The 22,424-nt window shown below is 39.6% G+C and overlaps 1 protein-coding gene across 1 annotated transcript; it reads left to right on the top strand.

The window, feature by feature from the left end:
• The first annotated feature begins 1,473 nt into the window (after positions 1–1,473).
• Positions 1,474–20,741, top strand: LOC105213730 (cubilin homolog). The gene is made up of 23 exons (XM_011186771.3): positions 1,474–2,220; positions 2,315–2,596; positions 2,675–2,858; positions 4,495–4,974; positions 5,055–5,315; positions 5,389–6,132; positions 6,236–6,562; positions 6,650–6,809; positions 6,870–7,063; positions 7,118–7,521; positions 7,655–7,966; positions 8,054–9,050; positions 9,209–9,371; positions 10,235–10,599; positions 10,661–10,870; positions 10,963–11,449; positions 11,518–11,684; positions 13,468–17,652; positions 17,725–17,901; positions 17,970–18,186; positions 18,342–18,800; positions 20,322–20,425; positions 20,494–20,741. The coding sequence occupies exons 1-23, from the start codon at positions 2,123–2,125 to the stop codon at positions 20,635–20,637; spliced, it is 11,121 nt and encodes a 3,706-aa protein (XP_011185073.1). The 5' UTR covers positions 1,474–2,122; the 3' UTR covers positions 20,638–20,741.
• The last annotated feature ends 1,683 nt before the right edge of the window (positions 20,742–22,424 follow it).

Genomic DNA, 22,424 nt, shown 5'->3' with positions numbered 1-22,424 from the left:
GTGTTTTTGACGTTTTTCTTTAGTGAGTTGACACACTTTTAGTAGAAAACCTTTGTATTGGGTGGGGTGGTTATTATATGATTTCACGATTACACTAGGTAACACGAGGTAATCTAATTTTTGTAAGCGAAAATATATGCAATTTCGAATCAAATCTATGAATCAAAAAAACATAATCTATATTGTTATTATTAAATATTTACAACTATTTAAGCTATCTTTGCCAAAATTGACGTGCATATTTTTCATGGCCTTCACTCCCGTTTTCAACATGGGTACCACCGCTGTTCAGAGTAACCATTACCTTTACTTTGCACCTGGTCTTTCCAACGGAGTGGAGACCTTCCTCTCTCGCTACTTCCACCAGCGGGTACTGCAACGAACACTTTCAAAGGTAGAGAATTTTCGTCCAAGCGGACAACATGATCTAGCTAGCGTTCGCTGTCTTTTTATTCGCTGAACTATGCCAAAGTCGTCGTATAACTCGTACAGCTCATCGTTCCATCGTCTGCGATATTCGCCGTTGCCAATGTTCTGAGAACCATAAATCTTGCGCAAAATTTTTTTTTCTCGAAAACTCTTAGTATTGTCTCATCGGATATTGATATCGTCCTCGCTTCTGCACCATAACGCAGGACTGCAAGAGTTTTATTTTGGTTTGTCGAGAGAGGACTTTACTTTTCAATTGCCTACTCAGTCCAAAGAAGCACCTGTTGGCAAGAGTGATCCTGTGCTGGATTACGATACTAACATTGTTGGTGTTGTTGATACTGGTTCCTAAGTATACAAAATTATCTGCGAATTCAAAGTTATGACTGTCAACAGTGATGTGGGAGCCAAGACGCGAATGCGCTGACTGATTGTGTGATGACAGGAGTTATTTCGTCTTGCCCTCATTCACCACTAGACCCATTCGATTCGCTTCCTTATCTAGTTTCGAGAAAGCAGAACTAACGGCGCGGTTGTTGCTTCCAATGATATCAATAGCATCGGCGTACGCCAGCAGTTCTACACTCTTATAGAAGATTGTACCTTTTCTATATAGCTCTGCAGCTCGTATTATTTTTTCCAGCATTAAGTTAAAGAAGTCACACGATAGTGAGTCGCCTTGTCTGAAACGTTTGGTATCGAACGTTTCGGATCGGTTCCTACCATGACGTAGTTTTAAATGTTGCTTAACGTCAGCTTACACAGACGTATTAGTTTGGCAGGGATACCAAATTGAAAAAAAATGGAGAATGTCGTCAAAGAGATCAACACTATTTGGCAATGAAATACTCAAACTAGTTCAGGACAGATTGTTGTCACCAGAGCAATCACTTATTTTTGAAATATTGCTTTACGAATGCTTAATAAAGGTTTTTTTTTTAGAGATGGGGTTTTCAAGTGTGGCTGGTTCGAATATATTCCAGCCGAGAGTCCCATTTTCGACCACTTTTTGCAGCAATTGGGTCTGTATGTCAGCAATAAACATTAATCGGGAGTAAATCTGCTCATTATGAAATGTCAAACCTAACTGAGTATCAATCAAGTAACATCTTTCAAAAAGGCCAACTCCGAAGAAAGTATTGTTTCATTGGAAACTACATTGAAAAACGTCCGTTATTAATGTTTTCACTAATTCTCAGATTGCTTTTAATGTTTAATTTCCCTACTCGTTTAAGTGTCTGACTAATGTAACTGCCCTGTTATTCTAGAAAAAGTATATAATACTTTATCAAACTTCGACCACATTAAGTTGTAAAAAGGGGGCTCGTCTAAATAAGTGTGCTGGTAAACTGCATTCTACTATGTATTCTTCCATGGAGTCTAATATTGATAAAAGATCATGTAACCAATTGGTACGAGATGATCACAAGCCATTATCTGACTTATAAATATATGCTACAACACTCTGGATTTGTACATATGAAAGTGTGCAGATGATATTTAAGGGGGCGTTACAACGTTAGCGATAAAATGTAACGCCCCGAATTTATTTCGTTAGAACCATTTGACCAAGCTGCACAGTCTTGCTCCAGCAGTTCGTGCAGCAGCAATAAAATATTTAGTGATCAACGGGACTTGAAATAAAATTTATAAAAAATATTTGATGTGGATTAAAAGTGTGTGCTGAAGAACAATGTCGCTCAATAGGATAAAATTATCCTGCCGCGTTTCAGTGCTTCTACTCGTGTTTATAATATATTTGGAGGATCCAGCTGATGGATTTGTTAACTCGTAAGTGTTAAATGCAAACAAAAAAAACAGAAAAAATGTGTTATACGCCCCTAAAAGTGTGATGTGTGTTAATGCGCTTTTTACTACATTCTAGACCCAAAATTATTACAAAGGATGGCAATCTAATTGTGGAGTCTGGACTGAATCGCAACATCACCTTTCGTCTAGACGGCACCTCACGCATTAATATCAACGACGAATTTGATTTACTGGATCTGCTATTTGTAGGTGGCCGAACCAATGGGCCCGCTTCAAAGCCTAAGGATGCCATCGAAGCGGATAATTTGGTACAACTCTCCAATGAGTTAAGCACATTGCGTCTCAGAGTTTTCGGTCCAAATGGTTTGAATAGACGTCTTAATACAATGTTGAATGGGTCAGTTTGTAGTCCTTGGTTTAAGAAGTTAAAACATAATTTCTTACACAATTTTTTATATTTTGTCATCACCCTTAGAACTCGTATAAATAATCGATTAGTGACACGCTATCAAAATCGTATGCTGGCCGTAGAACGGAGAGTACAGGTACTACAGCAGCGGCTGGAATTGGACAGTTGTAAGAGTAATCCCTGCGATAATGGTGGTACTTGCATAAATATGTTTGGCGGTTTCCTTTGTCAATGCACGAAAAATTTTGAGGTAAGTAAGCCTAAGAGATTTGCATGAGAATTAGAGAGTAAAAGACATGGTTGAGATTAATGTAATTTATTTCATGGAGTATTTCTTAATTTTTTATTTATATCAGACATTTTGAAAAATTATTTCGAGATATATCTTAGTTCATGTTTCTTTCCTGATAAAACTTTCAGTAGAGTGATAGGGACAGAGATAGAAAGAGAAAGATAGAAAGCGCGAGTCAGTGTGAGATAGAGAGCGATCTTGACTGAGAGAGAGATTTAGCGAGAGTAAAAGGTAGAAAAGGAGAGAGTCAGATAGTGAGAGAAACATAAATTTAATAGGTCATAAATAAGATAAAATCCATAACAGCTGCGAAGTATATAAAGGGTTTTTCAATAAGAGCGCTACAAAAGTTTACAAAAACGGTTTGGGATATTAATGAAATTCTTAATACGTACGCTTGCAGAAGTCCAGACGCTGAACTAAATTTTCGACAATTTTCTAGCATAAATCGGCCGATACTGCTGCAATTACACTTTCGAAGTTTATCAATCGTCGTTGGCATAGACCATAGACTTAACGTCTTGAACAGCAAATAGTCTAACGGCGTCAAATAGCACGACCGAAGGGGGCCAATTGACTGGGCCATTTTATAAGATATCACGTTCACCCAACTTGGTTTTCAATAAATCGATTGTGACATTTGCTGTGTCGCTCGTGGCGGCGTCCTGCTGAAACCGCATATTGTCTAAATCCATATCACCCAATTCGAGCCAAAAATATTCGGTTATCATTGAGCGCTAGCGATTCCCATTCACAGCAACGCGCCGGTCTTGATCATCACGGAAGAAGTACGGCCCAAAGACGACGCCGGCCTATAAACCACACCAAACCGTAATTTTTTCGAGATGCAAGGGTGACTCATGGGGTACGTATGGATTGCTGCCTGACCAATAGCGCATTGTTTGCTTATTGACGAAGCCATTCAGCCGGAAATGAGCCTCATCGCGGAAGATGATTTTTCGATGAAAATCCGGATCATTTTCAAGTTGAAGCTCAATCCAATTCACAAACAAGCTGTTTCAGTTCTTGCGTCAATCTTATCTTGTAAGGATGTAGGCCAAGATCTTTTCACAAAACCCGCCACAACGACGTCACAGAGACGCCCAACGCTTGATAATGACGTGTGAGAGGCCCTTCTTTGTCTCACTGCCAAGGGAACATTTTGTACTGTGCCTGTGGATTTAAATTTTTCCACTAGATGCTTAATTGTTGATCTCACAGGACGATTATGATGACCATAAATTGGACGTAGCGCTCTAAAAGTTCAGGCCACTGACTCCGAATTTTGGTCGATCTGTCAATGGTGAAATGACAAACCTTGATAAAGAGAAATGTCAAAAGAGCGGGAAAAAATATGGCGTCTTTGCTGTCCCTATCGGTCTACTTTTGTAGCGTTCCTTTTGAAAACTCCTATATGTATATAATATATATAGGACCTAGATATATCGGAAGATGAGCTGAAGTCAAATTAATTTTTTTTTGGAGCTTTAAAATTGGGTTTTGAAAATCACAGTTGTTAAATCTCCAGGACCGTTCCGGCTTTTTACAAAACTATTTGATACCCTGAGCTACCATTATTATTATTTTATTTTAGGGCGCCACCTGTCAAAAAGATGTCAATGAGTGTGCGCTCTATGCTGGCACCGATTTGGGTTGTCAAAATGGCGGACAATGTGTGAACCAACATGGCGGTTACAATTGCATATGCACCGCTGGCTGGTATGGCATACACTGTACCCAACGCAAAGGCGATTGCACGCAATCATCCTCATGGGAGCTTTGTGGTCACGGTACATGTGTAAACAGTAACGATGATTTTGGCTATAAGTGTATCTGCGATGTGGGTTGGAAAACCAACGGTCTGACGCCGTCCTGTACGGCGGATGTGGATGAATGCAACGAAACGCATCCGCCATGCGAAACCAAATGTATCAATTTGCCGGGTTCCTTTACGTGCAGTCCATGTGGTGCCGGTTTAACCGGCAACGGTGTTAATTGTCGTGATATTGACGAATGTGCTACACAAAATGGCGGTTGTAGTATGAATCCACGTGTTGCCTGCTTAAATACCTATGTAAGTATGACGTACTGACCGTTGAATGAGGAAGATGGCCAGGAAATGACAGATTTTATTGTAATATATTTTCTATTAAGGGTTCCTATCACTGTGGTGACTGTCCACTCGGTTGGGTTGGCGATGGCCATAGTTGTGTGCGACGTAGCGGCAGCATAGATGGCAATGGCGCTACCGCGACCAGCTGTGCGCTCAATAACTACTGTCATCCGTTGGCTAAATGTACCGAAGTGTCGAACACAGTAGTGTGCTCTTGTCCAGCTGGCATGGTGGGCAGTGGCGTGGGCTTAAATGGTTGCGTGCCCAATACACATCAGCGCTGCGATGTGCTGCCGTGTTTGGTAAGCGGTGATCTACTGGTTTCTCTTACTTATAAAATTACTTATGTACTGTTATTTTATTTTCTAATCGTAGAACGGCGGCACCTGCGTCGAATCTAATGACAAATTCATCTGTATCTGTCCAATGGGCTTTACCGGTCCAACATGTGCGGGCGTTATCAATTCTTGCAACCCGAATCCCTGCCGCTACAATGGCCGCTGTCGCTCCACGGGTGGCACACAATTCGAGTGTCGCTGCCCGCCCGGTTATAGTGGTCGCTTATGCGATGCACGCTTTAGCCGTTGTGGCGGTATACTCACAGGTGTGACGGGACATTTGAAATACCCCGAAGGTTCCGCTTATGATCACATGGCACAGTGTGCCTGGGTCATACGCACGAATGAGTCATTGGTGTTGAATGTGACATTTACTGCTTTCGAATTGGAAGACGCCACAGAGTGTCGCTTCGATTGGTTGCAGATTAATGATGGCCGTAGTGCCGCTGCGCAGATTATCGGTCGCTTTTGTGGCACACACAAACCGAGGGGCGGTAACATTATCTCCAGCAGCAGTGATTTATATTTGTGGTTCCGATCGGATAACTCGACAGCGAAGGCTGGCTTCGAATTGGATTGGAATTCTGTGCCACCGCAATGTGGCGGTATTATAGACGTGGAATCACATGGCACCGTGGCATCGCCCGGCTCACCGGGTAATTATCCGAAGAATCGTGATTGTATATGGCATTTGAGGGCGCCGAATAATAAACGCTTCAAGTTGACTTTCTTCAGTTTGCAAATTGAGAAACATGACAGTTGTAATTTCGATTACTTGGAGGTGAGTGTTCGGGGTGTGCGTTCGCGACTTTGATTGAGTCTAACAACAAACATGTAGTTTATTTTTTTCATTACTTAACCTTTCGTATCTTTATTATCTCCAGATCAAAGATGCCATTTCCGATTCGACAATAGTGAAATATTGTAATTCAACTGCACCGTCACCGCTAATGCTGCCAACCAATGAGGCTATTATACATTTCCATTCCGACAACATCGACACGGATGCGGGCTTTCAAATATACTACTCGACCGAGGAACGTGTGCCAGGCTGTGGTGGCACCTACACAACTAAGCTGGGCACAATCACATCACCACCCAATACACTGGAAGAATCAATATCCTGTGAATATGATATAAAAATGCCAATAAGTGAATCGATTCGAATCGAATTTGAATCGGCCGAGTTGGGCGTAGATGACTGCTTGGAGGTTAGAATTGAAATATTTATTTGATGAAGAGATATCTATATGTTGAATTATTAATTTTATATATAATAATATACTTTTCTTTACTAGTTCTTCGATATAGAGCCGAGTACGCACGAACTCACATTGCAGGCTAAATATTGTGGTGGTTATAACACTGCACCGCCAGTTCTTATACATTCCCTATACAATGCACTGCGTATTAAATATTTTGCAAAGGCTGGTAAATTCAAGCTGAAATACGAAGCTGGTAAGTAGCAGTGGTGCTTCAACATTCTGCTTTCAACGTATGTATGTCACACAATTTCAGATTGCTCTTACACTTATGAGAGTCCAAATGGTATTGTGCAATCGCCAGGCTATCCGGAATTGAGTAATATCGATCGTTTCTGCAATTATAAGATTAACACTGAACCAAATACCGTTATAACGGTTAAATTATTGGATTTCGATATCAAAGATAGCAGTGTAGATGCAAGCGGTTGTGCCATTAGCTCGCTTAGAGTAAGTATTTGCGTTTATGGTAATACTAAAGCACCTATAAATATACATCCCTAGATCAATGATGGTCTCAATCAAAATATTATGGGTCCTTATTGCGGCAATTACACACCGCCCATTGAGTTTGTTTCCAAAGCAAATATGCTTATTTTGACATACAAAACCGGCTTGACAACATTGGGTAAAGGCTTCAAATTGGAATATAATTCCATACCGATGGGTAAAACAGATTGTGGTGGTGTCTTTACGAAGCCCGGTCACAAGATACGTCTGCCAACTGGCGAGGATAATACGTATACCAACAATTTGGAATGTTACTGGGTATTAATGGCGCCGGAGGGCAAAGGTATCATGATCAATTGGAATTCATTTAGCTTGGAAAAGGCAATGGACTGTATGTATGATTATGTGGAAATCTTTGACACTTTGCCGAATGATTCCAATGAGCATCCGTTGGGCAGGTAAGCGTTAATTTTGATTTTTGTTGTGGCAGTAAATCCGAATATACTCGAAATTGATCGTTATAAATTAACTAATTGTCATTTGCCTGACTAAAGTAATTTTAATAACTTTTTTTAAATATTTTTTTTTCAGATATTGCGAGACGCCGCCTTCATTATCAAGCCACTCACGTCTGCTAACAATCAAATTCGTCTCAGATAGTTCCGAAGGAGATGCGGGTTTCGAGGCCACCTATCAATTCATTGATATTGCCAAACAATGTGGTGGCGAAATATTCTCGTCGACCGGTCGTATCTACTCGCCGGAATATCCAGGCAACTACTCAAACGGTGTGGACTGCATTTGGGTAATCAATACGCCGGAGAATACACAAATGAAACTCGATTTCGATATGTTTGAGCTGCAAGCGAGCGATAACTGTGAAAATGACTGGCTGGAAGTGCGGTAAGTTTCTTAAAAGTTATTTTTTATTAAATGTGCAATTTTTAAAAATTTCTAAATTTTCACAAATTCCTTAATTTTTCACCATAGTAACGGTGGCTCCGTGAAATCACCGCTCATAAACAAATACTGCGGCACCCTAATACCACGCCAATTGCCATCATTCACCAATCAGATGCGCATACACTTTCACAGCGATAATTTTGTGAATGCGCGTGGCTTTCAAATACATTGGTCTGTCTATTCGAATGGCTGTGGTGGCAATATAAACGCTGATAGCGGTGTAATCGCTTCGCCACGCTACCCCGATCCATATCCACATAACGCGGAGTGTGATTGGCATATACAAGTGCCGAGAGGCTCTTCCATACATTTCACTATTGAAGATATGTCGATTGAGGAGCTGTTCAATTGTCACTATGATTTTCTGGAAATATTTAATGGGCGCACCGACTTGCATCCACTTTTGGCGAAATTATGTCAGCTGGAGCGGGACGAACAAAAGCAGTTGTATACCACGAGTAATGAAGCCTTATTGCGTTTCCGCACCGACGGCAGTCAACGAGAACGCGGCTTCCTCTTATCCTACTATGCAAATTGCTCACGCACCATTACCGATATTAATGGTGTTATCGAAAGTCCAAACTACGGTAATCCCTATTTTAAGGATGCCATCAATTGTTCATGGACCATACAAGCACCGAAAGGCAATAAAATCGTAATACAATTTTCACATTACGAGAAGAGCGAGGGTGGTCATGATCTCATCTTCAAAGAGCCCGGCAAGAATGAAACTCTATTCAATCTAGTGTCACTAAATGAGAATTTCACTACAACCGGCAATGTTCTAACCATTAAACAGAACACAACTTGGATGAATTTCCGTTTGGAATATGCCATTTCCGGTTGTGTACAAGTGTTCCATCGTAAAACTGGTGAATTTGAATCGCCGAACTATCCACTACCGTATCCGAACGATGTGGAGTGTGTGTGGGAAATCAAAACTACGCCGGGTCAAGGTGTGGAATTAACCGTAACGGATATGAATATTGAGGAAACGGTGAATTGCACTAACGATGCATTGGTGGTGAGTTGAAGGAGCTAAGAGTTGTTGTAGAAATATATTTGTAACTGTATACAGCAAAACAGTTATGTGGATTTGGTAAATTCTGAGAATACTTTACTAAAAATACATAACTGTGTGCTAACATTTAACCTTTAAACTTAACACTTATTATCTTGCAGATATCCAGTCACTCTGAGAGCACAAACTATAAAGAACGCCATTGTGGACGACAGGACATCTTAGTTATCACGAGTTCGAGCCATCAATTATTCGTGCGATTTATTAGCAATAAGGAACATAATGAAAAAGGCTTTAAAGCGTCCTACAAAATACTGAAATCACGTAAGATTGTTTTCATTCTATATTCTTCTATACATATTAATGTTATGGTTCATATGAAGTCTTCCAAATGTTTAAAGTCAGCTTCGAACAATTTGAGAACTATTTGTGAGCTCTACTATGAAATGCGTGTCTTTCAAATTAAGTTCTTTCAGATTTGTTCAAATATGGCTTTGTTCAAATGTAGATACAACAAGTAAGGAAAGACTAAGTTCGGGTGCAACCGAACAGTTTATACTCTCCCAATTTTTTTTATGTAATTTTATTAAGATAACACACAATTTGACCCATATATTCGGCATAAAGTCCAATAGAATAACGAAAATCAATAAAAATAGTATATAAGGACTGAGGTAATTCCTGAACCGATTTCACTCATTTTCACCACCTAGGTACTCTATATCCAAGACATTAATTGAACCAATTTGCTAACATATTTCACATATTCACCGAATTAAAATCTATAATTATGTATACATATATGGCAAGAATGTACCGAATTTTATTGAAACCGTTTGAGTAGTTCCTGAGGCCACGCCCTTTTTCCATATTTTTATTGTCGTTAGTGAGTTAACGCACTTTTAGTAATTTTCAACATAACCTTTGTACGCGATATGGGCGTGGTTATTATCCGATTTCACCTATATTTAGGGTGTTTAATGGGCTACGTAAGTGAAGTGACTGAGAAAGATTGGTTTATATAGCTTTATTGTATTGCGAGATCCACGCGGGGCCGCACCCGGTTAAAAAAATTACATCCAAATATGCCCCTCCCGAATGTGATCCTCTGTATCACATACTACTTTCATAGAGTTCGTCCTCTGTGTCTTCAATACTCGTATTAATTAAATTTTTTTTTTTCGCAGAATGTGGTGGTGTTTTGACTAGTAAAACCGGTGTAATCACTTCACCAAATTATCCACTCAATTATCCGGCGGATGCCAGATGCGAGTGGACCATCGAAGTAAACCTTCATCATTCCATCACATTGACAATGGAAGAAATTGATATGGAAAATTACTACTCCTGCGAAATGGACTATGTGGAAGCATACGAAGGTGCCAACAGTGATAGTGATCGGCCAGCAGAAGAGGAGAAGCTATTATTCAAAGAGTGCGGCTCCTCGGAATCCTCGCAAAACGAGTGGATCACAACGACCAATGCGGCAGTGGTGCGATTTGAAAGTGATGATAGCATACAGGGAAAGGGCTTCAAATTGAGCTACAAAGAGGTAAGTACTTTAAAAACCCTTATAGTCGTATACCTGATTAAATTTAATTATATATTTGCAGAATTGTGGTCAGCGCATTCAAATTGTGGACGACGACATTGGCTATATAGCAATTGGTCGCAATGCGATAACAAATGAAACGTGCGAATGGCATTTGGTGGCCAAGGATCTCAGCAAGCATGTGCAATTCACACCTACACATGTGCAGCTGAGTCCATTAATATCATTATCAGAGATGCTTGAAGAAGAATGCATGGAGCAAGGCGTTAAGGTAACGTATAAACAAAAAGAAAAATATTTAAATACAGTTATTTCATCTGGTATATTATACCTAAATTCTTGTAAATATCAAAACAATGACAGATATATGACGGCGTGGATGACACAGCAGCGCTGCGCAGCAAATTTTGCAAAACTCATCCCTCGAATATCATTTCGAACGGCCATGCGCTCACCATCAAGGTGCCAATGAATGTAACAACGGAATTCGAAGGATTCTACCAATTGATGGATAATTGGTGCGGTGGCTATTACATGTCCTTAAGCGGCAAATTCTCCTCACCCTATTTTCCTTCCACATATCCGGTGAATATCGATTGTGAATGGTACATCATGGCGAGTGAAGGCAATTCGCTTGTGCTCACAATTGAAAGCTTCAATACGGAACTTTCAGATGGTTGCAATAAAGATTATCTGGAAGTGCGCGAGTCTACGGAGAGTGGTCGTTTGATGGGCGTATTCTGTGGTAATGATATACCATCACCCATAACCGGACTTCAATCAATGTGGATTAAATTCGCCAGCGATAATGATGGTGTGGGCAATGGCTTTGTGGCCTCCTATAATTATGGTAAGTCAATATGAAGAGTACTTTTTGAACGATAATATATAGTACTGACGTCTTTACTCTATTTAAAGCTACACACAATGAGATAACTGGCAAGAATGGCACAATCCAATCACCGCATTATCCTACCAAATTCCGTACAGATGAGCCATACACCTGGCGCATAACTGTTGATAAAGATTTTGTGATCATGCTGTTGTTGAACCATATCATAGATGTCGATATGCCGTTTATTAAGGTAATTGGATATTTTGGATAAATTAACATACCAATTTTTAAAAATATATATTTATCATTTTATTATAATTATTATTTTATTATTATTATATATTTTATTATTCTCGTACAGAGTTGCACAGCGTATAATAGTTTTGTTCGCATAACGGTTGTTTCTCTGTCCTAAACCTAAATTACGAGTGAGCTTCCATAACTCGAAGTTTTCCATAACTCGAACTCTTCATTTGGCAATATAAGTAAAAATTCGTACAAAGTACCTTTCATAACTCGAGGTTTTTTTGTGGATTAAAATGATTCGAGTTAGGGAAGTTGAACTGTAGTTATATATATCATAATATTTTATATAGATGATATGGTAAAGATGATATCGAAAGGCTTCACTCATATTAGTATACGAAATTTGAAATGAGCGCGACACCGCCCACTTATGGACCCAAAACCAAACCTCAGGAACTACATTACATTACATTTTTTGATATCTCAATGGTATAGTTTGAAAATGAGAGAAAATGGTTCACAACCTCGTCTACTTCCCATATACCAGAACTTTGAAGTCGATCTGAATCGTTTACATTACAATATATACAGTAAACACCAGTGAAAATACCGGTGCACAAATACTGCATTTATTTTGTAGGAATGCCCATCTAAAAATCGCCGAAATCGGATTATAATTTTCAAAGCCCCATATACCGAATATGAGAACCTCAGAGCTCGTGACAAATTTTATACCGACAATATCAGTAAATCCCTCAGATATTCTAAAGAAATTCAAAGGAAATGTGTTTCTTATAATATTACGCCTCTGTGACAAAAATGGGCAAAATCAGGTCAATACTTCCTCTAGCCCCCATATTTTCTTCTTAAGGGGCTATCGAAGTTTTTTGGATATAATAAGGTGTATTTTGAGCTATATTTTAATATTTACAAAATTATTGAAAAATACCGGAGTTGTGTGCTGTCTTCGGAATAGTTCATTGTATAGTAAATATATTAAAGAATAGTCAGTTTCAATTTGAAGTCGATCGGTCAATTTCTCGATGAGTTATGATGTCAGCAATTATGAAAAATGTCGTTTGGAGAAAATCGCGTTTAAAGTTTAAACTATAGAGGTTTACACCTACGAGCGGTCGCTCTTTAGAACGCTGCCATTCAAAAACTATTCAAGATGCGACCTTACCGGCTTACACAAGATATTTTTGATAGTATAAACTATCGAATAAACAAAATTCGATTTTTTTGATTTTTTGAAAGTTTCACACTAGTATAGCCCCTTAATTAATTCAAAGGTATATAAGACTTTTTCGTTAAGCTTACAAGATAGATGTTGTAAAAGGTTCAGTTTTTTTTCGATATACAATTTATTTTTCTTTTTTTTCGAAGATCAAACTTTCACCTTTCATAGCATATGTTATATAAGTTTGACTGAAAGTTATATACCCCATTGAATTAAGAGGAAAATAGAGACTGTATCCAAATTTTGGATTTTTAAGTAACTATATCCTGTAAAAAATAATTAAAAAATCCTTTTCGGAACTTCGAATCCAAATATTTCGATAATCGAGACTAACTTCGAAAATCGAAGAATACACTTTTTTACTTTTGACTCAATCCCTCAGAAAAATTAGTTTGGTCCAATACCCTGAAAGAAATCTCTTATAGTGTAATGATTTTCGTTATTGTAGTGCACTTTATGCGTAATATATGGGTCACATTGTGTGTTGTCTTAGCCTAGCCTTCCCTTACTTGTTATTACTTACATTTATAAATTTGCTGTCCGACAGATCTACGATGGCTATGCGGATATAGGACTTCAAATCGATTATTCCAATACATATCATGTACGCTCAAGCACAAATATAGTTTACATTAAGTCATATCGAGGACCATTCCAAATCGAGTGGTCGACAATTTCAAAAGAAGAATTGAAGCAAAATGAAACCTTAGAAGAAAGCGCAGCAATTTGTGGGAAAAATGCATATTCTATAGACAGCGGCAAATTTGAGTTCATTAAGTCACCTGGTTATCCTGATGGTTACCCGCCCTCGCTTAACTGTAGCTGGCTTCTGATGCCGACAAATCCCGCTACTCATATCGTGCTACAAATGAGTAAGGTAGATTTGGAAGATATATCGGAATGTATGGCCGATTACATTGCAGTCTCGGCAAGTAGTGACATGCAAAATTGGGTGGAGTCTGCACGTTTTTGTAACAAGAAGGAAAATGAATTGAAAGAATACCATGGCAACCCATATCTAAAACTCTCTTTTGTCACCGACATGAGTGTAAATAAGACTGGCTTCTCGGCTAGTGTAAGAGTTGGTTGCGGTGGAGTGATGACTGCCAGGCATGCATTAGTCAATCTCACTGAAATATTAAGTGGCAGGAACCGATTGCAAAGCGAATGTGTGTGGAAGATACAAGTACGTCCAAGTCGACGTATACGCATACGGTTTTTAGAGTCTAATTTATCATCAATCAATAGTCAAGGGCCATCTTGTCGTAATTACTTTTTGGTACGCAATGGCTTGGACGAAGACTCACCTTTTCTCGGTAAGGGTAAATATTGTGAGAATAACATCGAAGATGTACTGGAGACAACCTCGAACCGTGCATTCGTAAAATTAACACGCCCCACTGTCGGTGCATACTTCAAGGCCACTTTCTATTATGAAGAAATATCGCATGAGTGTTCCGATGTGTTGGTATTAAGTGAAGACACACCCACTAGCAGTATGCAAACGATAAATTCGCCAAATTATCCGAACATACCGAACCCACATTCGGAGTGTATATGGCGTGTGTCGGCGCCATTGCATCACATCATAGCCGTGGAATTCAAAGACGATTTCGATTTGGTGCCATCCGAAAGTCAGTCGGACACTTGTGATCGCGAATATGTACAGTTACACGATGGCGCTACCGAACTGATGCCGTTGATCGGCGTATTTTGTGGTAAAACGAAGCCAAATACGAAATTTACGACGGGTAATGTGTTGCGTATAAAATATTTCACCGACGTCTCAGAGCCACATGTCGGCTTCAAAGCGACAGTTTCAATCGGTCGTTGCGGTGGTGCTTATTATGAGCCGCAAGGTGAGATCGACTCACCCGATAATGCGCTGGTGAAAGATGCGCGCGACTTGGAATGTGTATACACAATAGAGGTGGAGCGTGGTAGTACGATCAAATTGATCGTAGAAAAAATGGAATTACCGGACACCGAAGGTTGTAACGCCGATAGTAATTTGCAATTGCAAGAGATTGTCTCCTACGATGGCACTGACAATGTTACAGATTCTGTACGCCTATGCGGTAGTCGGAAGGATAGAACTTACATCGTCGAGAGTAACAAACTGATTTTACGTTATTACATTAAGGAGTTCAGACCTACGCACACATTTAAGCTCACGTACACGTCAATCGGTACACGTTGTGGCGAGACAATTATCGCACCACGTGGCACACTCTACACGCCCGGCTATCCGCAGGGAGTTGCACGTCCGACACATTGCGCTTGGAAGATACGCGTGCCGAGGGGTAAACGTGTCAAAGTGGAAATTCTTGACTTCGACATCGGTGCGCCGCTGAATGTGACCAATTCATTCGGACACCAAAGCTCTTTCCGTGGACGTCTAACTTTTGCTAATGACTTTGAAATGCAATCGATAATTGCACGTATCACGACGAACCCGCCGGCTGCTGTCTACTCCACTGATAATGAAATGGCCATAGATGCCTTTCTACTCTCGTTCAGTCAGCATCGTGGCTTCAGGCTACGCTTCTCATCCGATGAGGACTCACAAGTATGCCTACATAATGTCAAGGCAACGAATGGTGAAGGTGTATTGCGTTTCAGACGTAACAATAGTACGGACATTTACTGCAATTACGAGCTTAAAATGCCACACAATTCCACAATAACGCTGCAAGTAGATAAATTTGAACGAAATGCTACCACAGGCTGGTATCGTGAATACTGTATGTACATATCGCCATTGAAATTGGAATTGAATACGCAGCAAATATTGCGTGAGTTTATGTGTAATAATGAAACGCATGCCGTTGCACGGTTACCCTATCCCGTTACAATGAAGTTAATGGGCAACAGACGCAATGGTCTCATAAACTTGGAGCTTAAGTATAAGATGTACCCATGCGGCGGCATACGCTCCATTTACACGGATCTCAATATAACCGAACCGCAAATGGGCAACTATAGCGGGGTGTTGGAGTGCGCTTGGGCCATATGGCCGGATCATGAATTTAGCGTAGATGATATGGACGATCTGGATTACTGGTCGGCGGGCAGGCAGATCGAAGTCTCACTATCAACAGATTTCAAGACGAATTGCGAAGATCAATATCTGATAATATACAATGGACCCAATCAGAATTTCCCACATCTCGGACGTTATTGCACGCAATCATCTATGGAGAACATAGTGGTGGAACGTGGAGTATTTGTGGAATACTATACACGCAACTACGAAGCGCAATCCAAGTTCAACGTAACACTGAAACAAGGCAGCGGTTGCGGTGGTACACTCACCTATCCATATAGACCGATCACATTTAGCGATCAGTACAAGAATAACATCGAATGCGTGTGGACGCTCTCAACTGAGGCTGGTTTTCACGTTGGAGTCTATTTCACCGATCGTTTCTTCATTGAATCGAGTATAAATTGCACTAAAGATTATTTGCTTGTGCAACAGTTGGCGGTAAATGGTACATGGGAGGATTTGGGCCGCTACTGTGGACGTGTACCGCCGCAATCGGTGAATAGCACAACAACCACGATGCGTCTGATTTTCCGCACCGACGCTGACACATTGGGTGATGGTTTTACGGCGAACTTCGAACGCAATTGTGGTGGCATACTATATGCGACGGCCGAACAGCAATATATGGTCAGTCCTGGCTATCCGGTGCGCTACAATAATAATCTCAATTGTAATTATACTATTGTGCCGAAGCAGAGTACCAAAACCGGTGTGCTGGTGGATTTCATAGACTTTGAGATCGAGTCACCGCCCATAACGCGTTGTCTCTTCGATAATGTTACCGTGTACACGCATAACGACGACAACGTCGTAGAGACGGTGCACTGTGGCACGCAGCGCGCACATGGCTTTCGTGGTGATCATGTGAATGTGATCCTACGCACTGATCACTCGTTTGCTTCGCGCGGTTTCAAGTTTGCCTACAGCACCAATGTCTGTGGCTTCGCCGTACACAATACAACGGTCATCGAGACGCCGCACGACTTTAAGGATGGCAGTTTTCCACCGAATACCGAATGCTTTTGGAATCTAACAGCGCCGGACAACTATAAAATTCTCATCAAGTTTGAATATTTCGACTTTGAGAGTGATGCATCTTGTGATTTTGATGGTGTTAAGGTTTACAAGTCACTATATCCGGTGGAAAATGAGCGCATTGGCAAGTTCTGCGGCAATCTAACTGGTATCATACCACCGCTACATATTGCCGGCAATCGTGGTCTCATACACAGTTACACGGATCGCAGCATAAATTCGATGGGTTTCAAGGCTTTAGTCACATTCTTACCCAATTGCGATCAAAAGATCCATCTGGATGCTAACAATTCCACTTATGATTTCACGAAATACGCTGGTGGTTATGCGAATAACTTGGATTGCGCTTACATATTTACAACAACACATGGTCGTCAGTTGTTTGCCGATTTCAATAGTTTCCATGTGGAGGAGAGCGAAAAGTGTCAAGATGACTTTCTTGAGGTGCGTGATGGTGCTGGTCCATTCGGTGACTTGATCGGCCAATTTTGCGGTCATGTGGTGCCAACACGCATGATGTCCTCACAACATGCTTTATTTATGCGCTTCGTGAGTGATTCGGCGCAGACAAGTGCCGGCTTTAGTTTGAAGATTACATCGTTGCCGCGTATCTGTGGCGATATGGAATTGGAGGTGAAGAGTAAAGAGGTGGGTGGTTCGTTAATGAGTTGAAGCGCGTATGTACTAAAAATAAAATTAATTTTTTTTTATCCTACACAGAAACTAGTTTTGAAATCACCGAATGCTGGTGCGCCGCTTTATGGCAAACATTTGAATTGTCTGTGGAAATTGAAGAGCACAAAAACAATACATTTGAAGTTCGAACAATTCGATTTGGAAGGCTCTAATGCCACAGGCAGATGTGGCGGCGACACACTGAAAATTTATAATAAAGAGGTGATCTCTCAATGGCTATTCAGTCGCTCTTTTGATAATTTTTCATTATTTTTTTCTCCTAATTTAAGGATGAGGATCAAGTGGAACGTGGTTATAGCACTGAGGTAGTACACAACGGACAAAGGGGCAACGAAGTTTGGAGTAATTATGCCACTAATCATGTTTATTGCGGCAATCAATTACCGGATGACTACTTTTCCACTGGCAATATGCTAATTATTAAATTCCAAACTGATGATGAAATCGAAAAGACAGGCTTCACTATTAATGCTTATGCTGTGGAAGGTATGTTGGTCGAAATAATTTAGAAAAAATTTTGAAAACATTCCACAAACTATTTTGGAGAATTCCGAATTTTTTTTGAAAATCTTTATAGAAACATATTCATGAGTACCTACAACTTTCAAAAAAATAACCTTTCTTATCACCAACCCCTACAGGTTGTTTCCGCAATTTCACCGGTACGCAAGGCTTCGTGCAAATCGCCGATACAACGGATGAATGTGATGTCTACATTGAATCACCACAAAATTATACACTCAGTCTCTACTATGGTGATGTCACCTTTGCTGAATATGATTGCGTTAAGGAGTATGTGGAAGTCTTTGATGCCCACACAAATAGTTCACTTCAAAAGATTTGCTCATACACTGGCAATGATAAGGCGCTCTTCTCACACACGAATCAGTTGCGCTTGCATTTGAAAATGAGCGGCTACTATACGCGATTCGAATTGACTTATCTGGCTAGCCAGGAAGGGCCCGGATGTGGTGGTAATATATACAATACTCGTGGTAATATCGTAAATCCATTCTATCCGAATAATGTGCGAAATAACTCCGATTGCCGTTGGAATATACGTGTGCCAACGAATCTACATGTTTTGCTGAAATTTGAAGGTAAGTGGTTTATTCTTTTTATTAGTCTTGTAAGCTCATTCATTTTTAGTTTTATGACACACATAGACACACTTCGAAATATCTCATTCATTCATTCAGTCATAAATGGAATTCTAAAAACCCAACTGAAGGTGGTTCGAACTATGAAAAAAAGTACTCTTTCTACACTATACGCTTTACTTTCTAGTATGTCTGAAGTTTAAGGATCTGCTTCGAATACCTTAGTATTAATTCTTGTTTGCTTTTTAGTGGGTCTTTATAAGTTTCTTTCGCTTAGGGCGGGGTTTCACTGATTCTATATTGAATTCTATACATATCTCTATAGTTTCTGTTTTTCTATCTAAAGCCGAACCTCGAAGAAAATATTATGGTCTAAAGTCCTCATTGAAAATATGAAATATTGAAGATTCAACATGAGGATCTTAGCCGTGGGAAGCTTAAAACTGTTCATTTCCTTAGGTTAGGTTAGATTGTATGGTTATTCCAAAGAGGGAAACTCACTTAGACTGTGAGAGACAAACCTTTGTGAAGCCAGGGTCATCCCTCTTGATTAGATATTAAAACTCGACCAAACACCCTGAATCTACTACAATTTTCCGTTCTATATCCGCTAGTACGTGTTCGGTTGTTCAAAAAAGTGAGATCCATAATTTAAGACCCAAAGTTAGGACATTCCAGGAGAAGGGGATGAAATGATTCCACCTCGTCGTCTTCCAAGCAACTTCCACAGCTGGCATCCGCTAAGATTTGTAATCAAACAGCGTGTATCCCAATGGTACAATGGACAGTTAGAACCTCGACGTCTAAGGAGAGATCAACTTTGCTAAGAGCGAAGAGCTCCTTAGACCTCTTGGGAATCCCCTAACGGCAGAAGGATCTGGCGACTGCGCAAGTGTTAGTGGCTGACCAGCGCCAGTCCCTACCAGTCCAGTATTATAGGGAGCTCCTACATGTTCTCATGATATTGTGGGTGAGACTGACAGAACTAACCTTGTAAGCTCATCAGACTTACAATTTCCCGCGAGGGAGTTAAAAGCTAGTATCACCTCTCTACTATAAGCGTGAATCATCACTTATCTGCGGGTTGCTGCGCTTCGAAAAAATATATCTGTTGTTGTCTTTAAAGCGGGCTCTTTGTCCTATTTGAATATAAATAAAATCGGTTCGAAACCGCGCCCACTTTGGAAATGTTACCTTTCAATTCGCCGCTATCCGTATATCAATTAACGGTATTAGTAATAGTTGTAATCGGCAAATAGTCGCGTTCGGCTCTATGAACCGAAAAGCTAGATTGGAATGTTGTTCTGTTTTTATGTGCATATAAAAATCATTTGAATGAAATCGGCTAAATTTTTACTTGGCGCTAATTTTATCAACTGCACATCATCAATTATAACTTTACATCAGCGTAACAAAATCAATTCATCACTAACCATTCCTGGCATTCCCACGCATCATAATCGTTTATTTAATGCAAATTAAAAATAATAATGACAAAAAAAATCTCAAAATTCAATATAGTTTTTGATCTCGGCACCAAAAACACTTGTCATTCCGACTACTTGGAGGTTATTGAGCGCGATGACGATGGCACAGAGAGTGTTGCGCGACGCTTTTGTGGCGGGGTAAGCTATTTGGAACAAATGCGCTCTTCAATTTATTGATGACTTTAATATAATATACCTGCTTACAGGATAATCCAAAAATGTATAAGAGTTCGCGCAGTTCGCTCAGCATTCGCTTCCACAAAACGATGAATTACGACGGCACCGGCTGGGTTATATATTTCTCTGGAGTGTATTCAAATTACAAAATCCCCGATTATGCGTTAATGTAATGCTGTAAGGAGGCAACAAATGTGCATTAAAAACTCAAATATAAAATGTAATGTAAAATGAAAACAATTAAGTATTAAATATATTGTGTGTAATATAATTTTAATTGAAATCGAATCACTGGTATATATAATTCTAATGTTTGGATGTTAAATTGGGTATATTCGTTATCCCAAAACCATTTTTAGTGAATGCCAACTTACTTGGAATATATATATTCTTAATATACAATAGATTGTTGAAGACTTTTTGGTTGAAAGTGGGCGTGGTTCTTGGTCAATTTTGTTCATATTCCAATGTATTTTTTCTTTAAACGGTTTAAAAGGCTTTGCATAGTGTAAGATCTCATACAGCTAATGCTATTGTTTTTGCTATTAAATCATGTTATTTTACAAAAGTATAATAATAATATGGCATTATTACACAATGTTTTGGCTTAAAGCCACGAAAATTTGAAAAACAAGAAAGGAAAGGCTCGGGTGCAACCGAACATTTTATACTTTCGCAATTTATTGATGTAATTTTATAAAGATAAGACAATTCGACCCATATATTCGGCATAAAGTTCAATAGAATAACGAAAATCATCATAAATAGTATATGGGGACTGAGGTAATTTCTAAACCGATTTCACTTGTTTTCACCACCAAGACGCAATATATCGAAGACTATACGCTCACTTAATTTTATATTACCTATAATTAGGTATATGGGATCTGGAGTTATGACCCGATTTTAACCATTTTTGGTGCAGAGACAAACTGTTAAAAGGAAAAAATTCAGAGGGAATGAATTACAATAAAATATCTGAGAGATTTATCTATATTTTTGGTGAAAAATTACCCTAAGGCACTGAGTTCTTCATGTTCGATATCAGGGGCCTTGAAAAGTCATGGTCCGATTTTGACAATTTTTCGACAAGTGATGTCACAGCTCAAATACAGTATTTGTGTAAAGTTTTATATCGCTATCATCATTTGTTCCTAATGTATATATGTATTATAAAGTGAACGAATCAGAAGGATTCAAAATTGAGTTATATTGGAAGTAGGCGTAGTTGTGAACCGATTTAGCCCCGTGTCAACGAAAGTGTTATATCCCGAATTTCATTGAAATCGGTCGAGTAGTTCTTGAGATATGGTTTTTGACCCATAAGTGGGCGACGCCACGCCAATTTTCCATTTTGTATAAAAATCTAAGTGCAGCTTCTTTCTGCCATTTCTCCTGTAAAATTTGGTGTTTCTGAAGTTTCTCGTTAGTGAGTTAACCTATTTTTAGTAATTTTCAACATAACCTTTGTATGGGAGGTGGGCGTGGGCTTTGTATGGGAGGTGGGTATCCGATTTCTTTAATTTTTGGACTGTATCAGGAAACGGCTAAAAGAAACGACTGCAGAAAGTTTGGTTTATATAACTATATTGGTTTGCAGAATATATACAAAAAACCTATTTTGGGGCGGTGTTACGCCCACTTTTCCAAATGTGCCGCTCCCTAATGCGATCCTATGTTCCAAATTTTACTTTCATAACTTTATTTATGGCTTAGTTATGACACTGTAAAGGTTTTCGGTTTTCGCCATTTCGTGGGCGTGGCATTGGACCGATTTTGCCCATCTTCGAAAGCAACCTCCTCAGGGTGCCAAGGAATATGTATGTGTTCCAAGTTTCATTAAGATATCTTAATTTTTACTCAAGTTATCGCTTGCACGGACAGACGGACGAACAGACATCCGGATTTCAAATTCACTCGTCATCCTGATCATTTATACATAACCCCACATCTAACTCTT

The sequence above is a fragment of the Zeugodacus cucurbitae genome, chromosome 5, assembly GCF_028554725.1.
Source record: "Zeugodacus cucurbitae isolate PBARC_wt_2022May chromosome 5, idZeuCucr1.2, whole genome shotgun sequence".
NCBI lineage: Eukaryota > Metazoa > Arthropoda > Insecta > Diptera > Tephritidae > Zeugodacus > Zeugodacus cucurbitae.
This window is presented reverse-complemented; position numbering and strand designations above follow the sequence as displayed.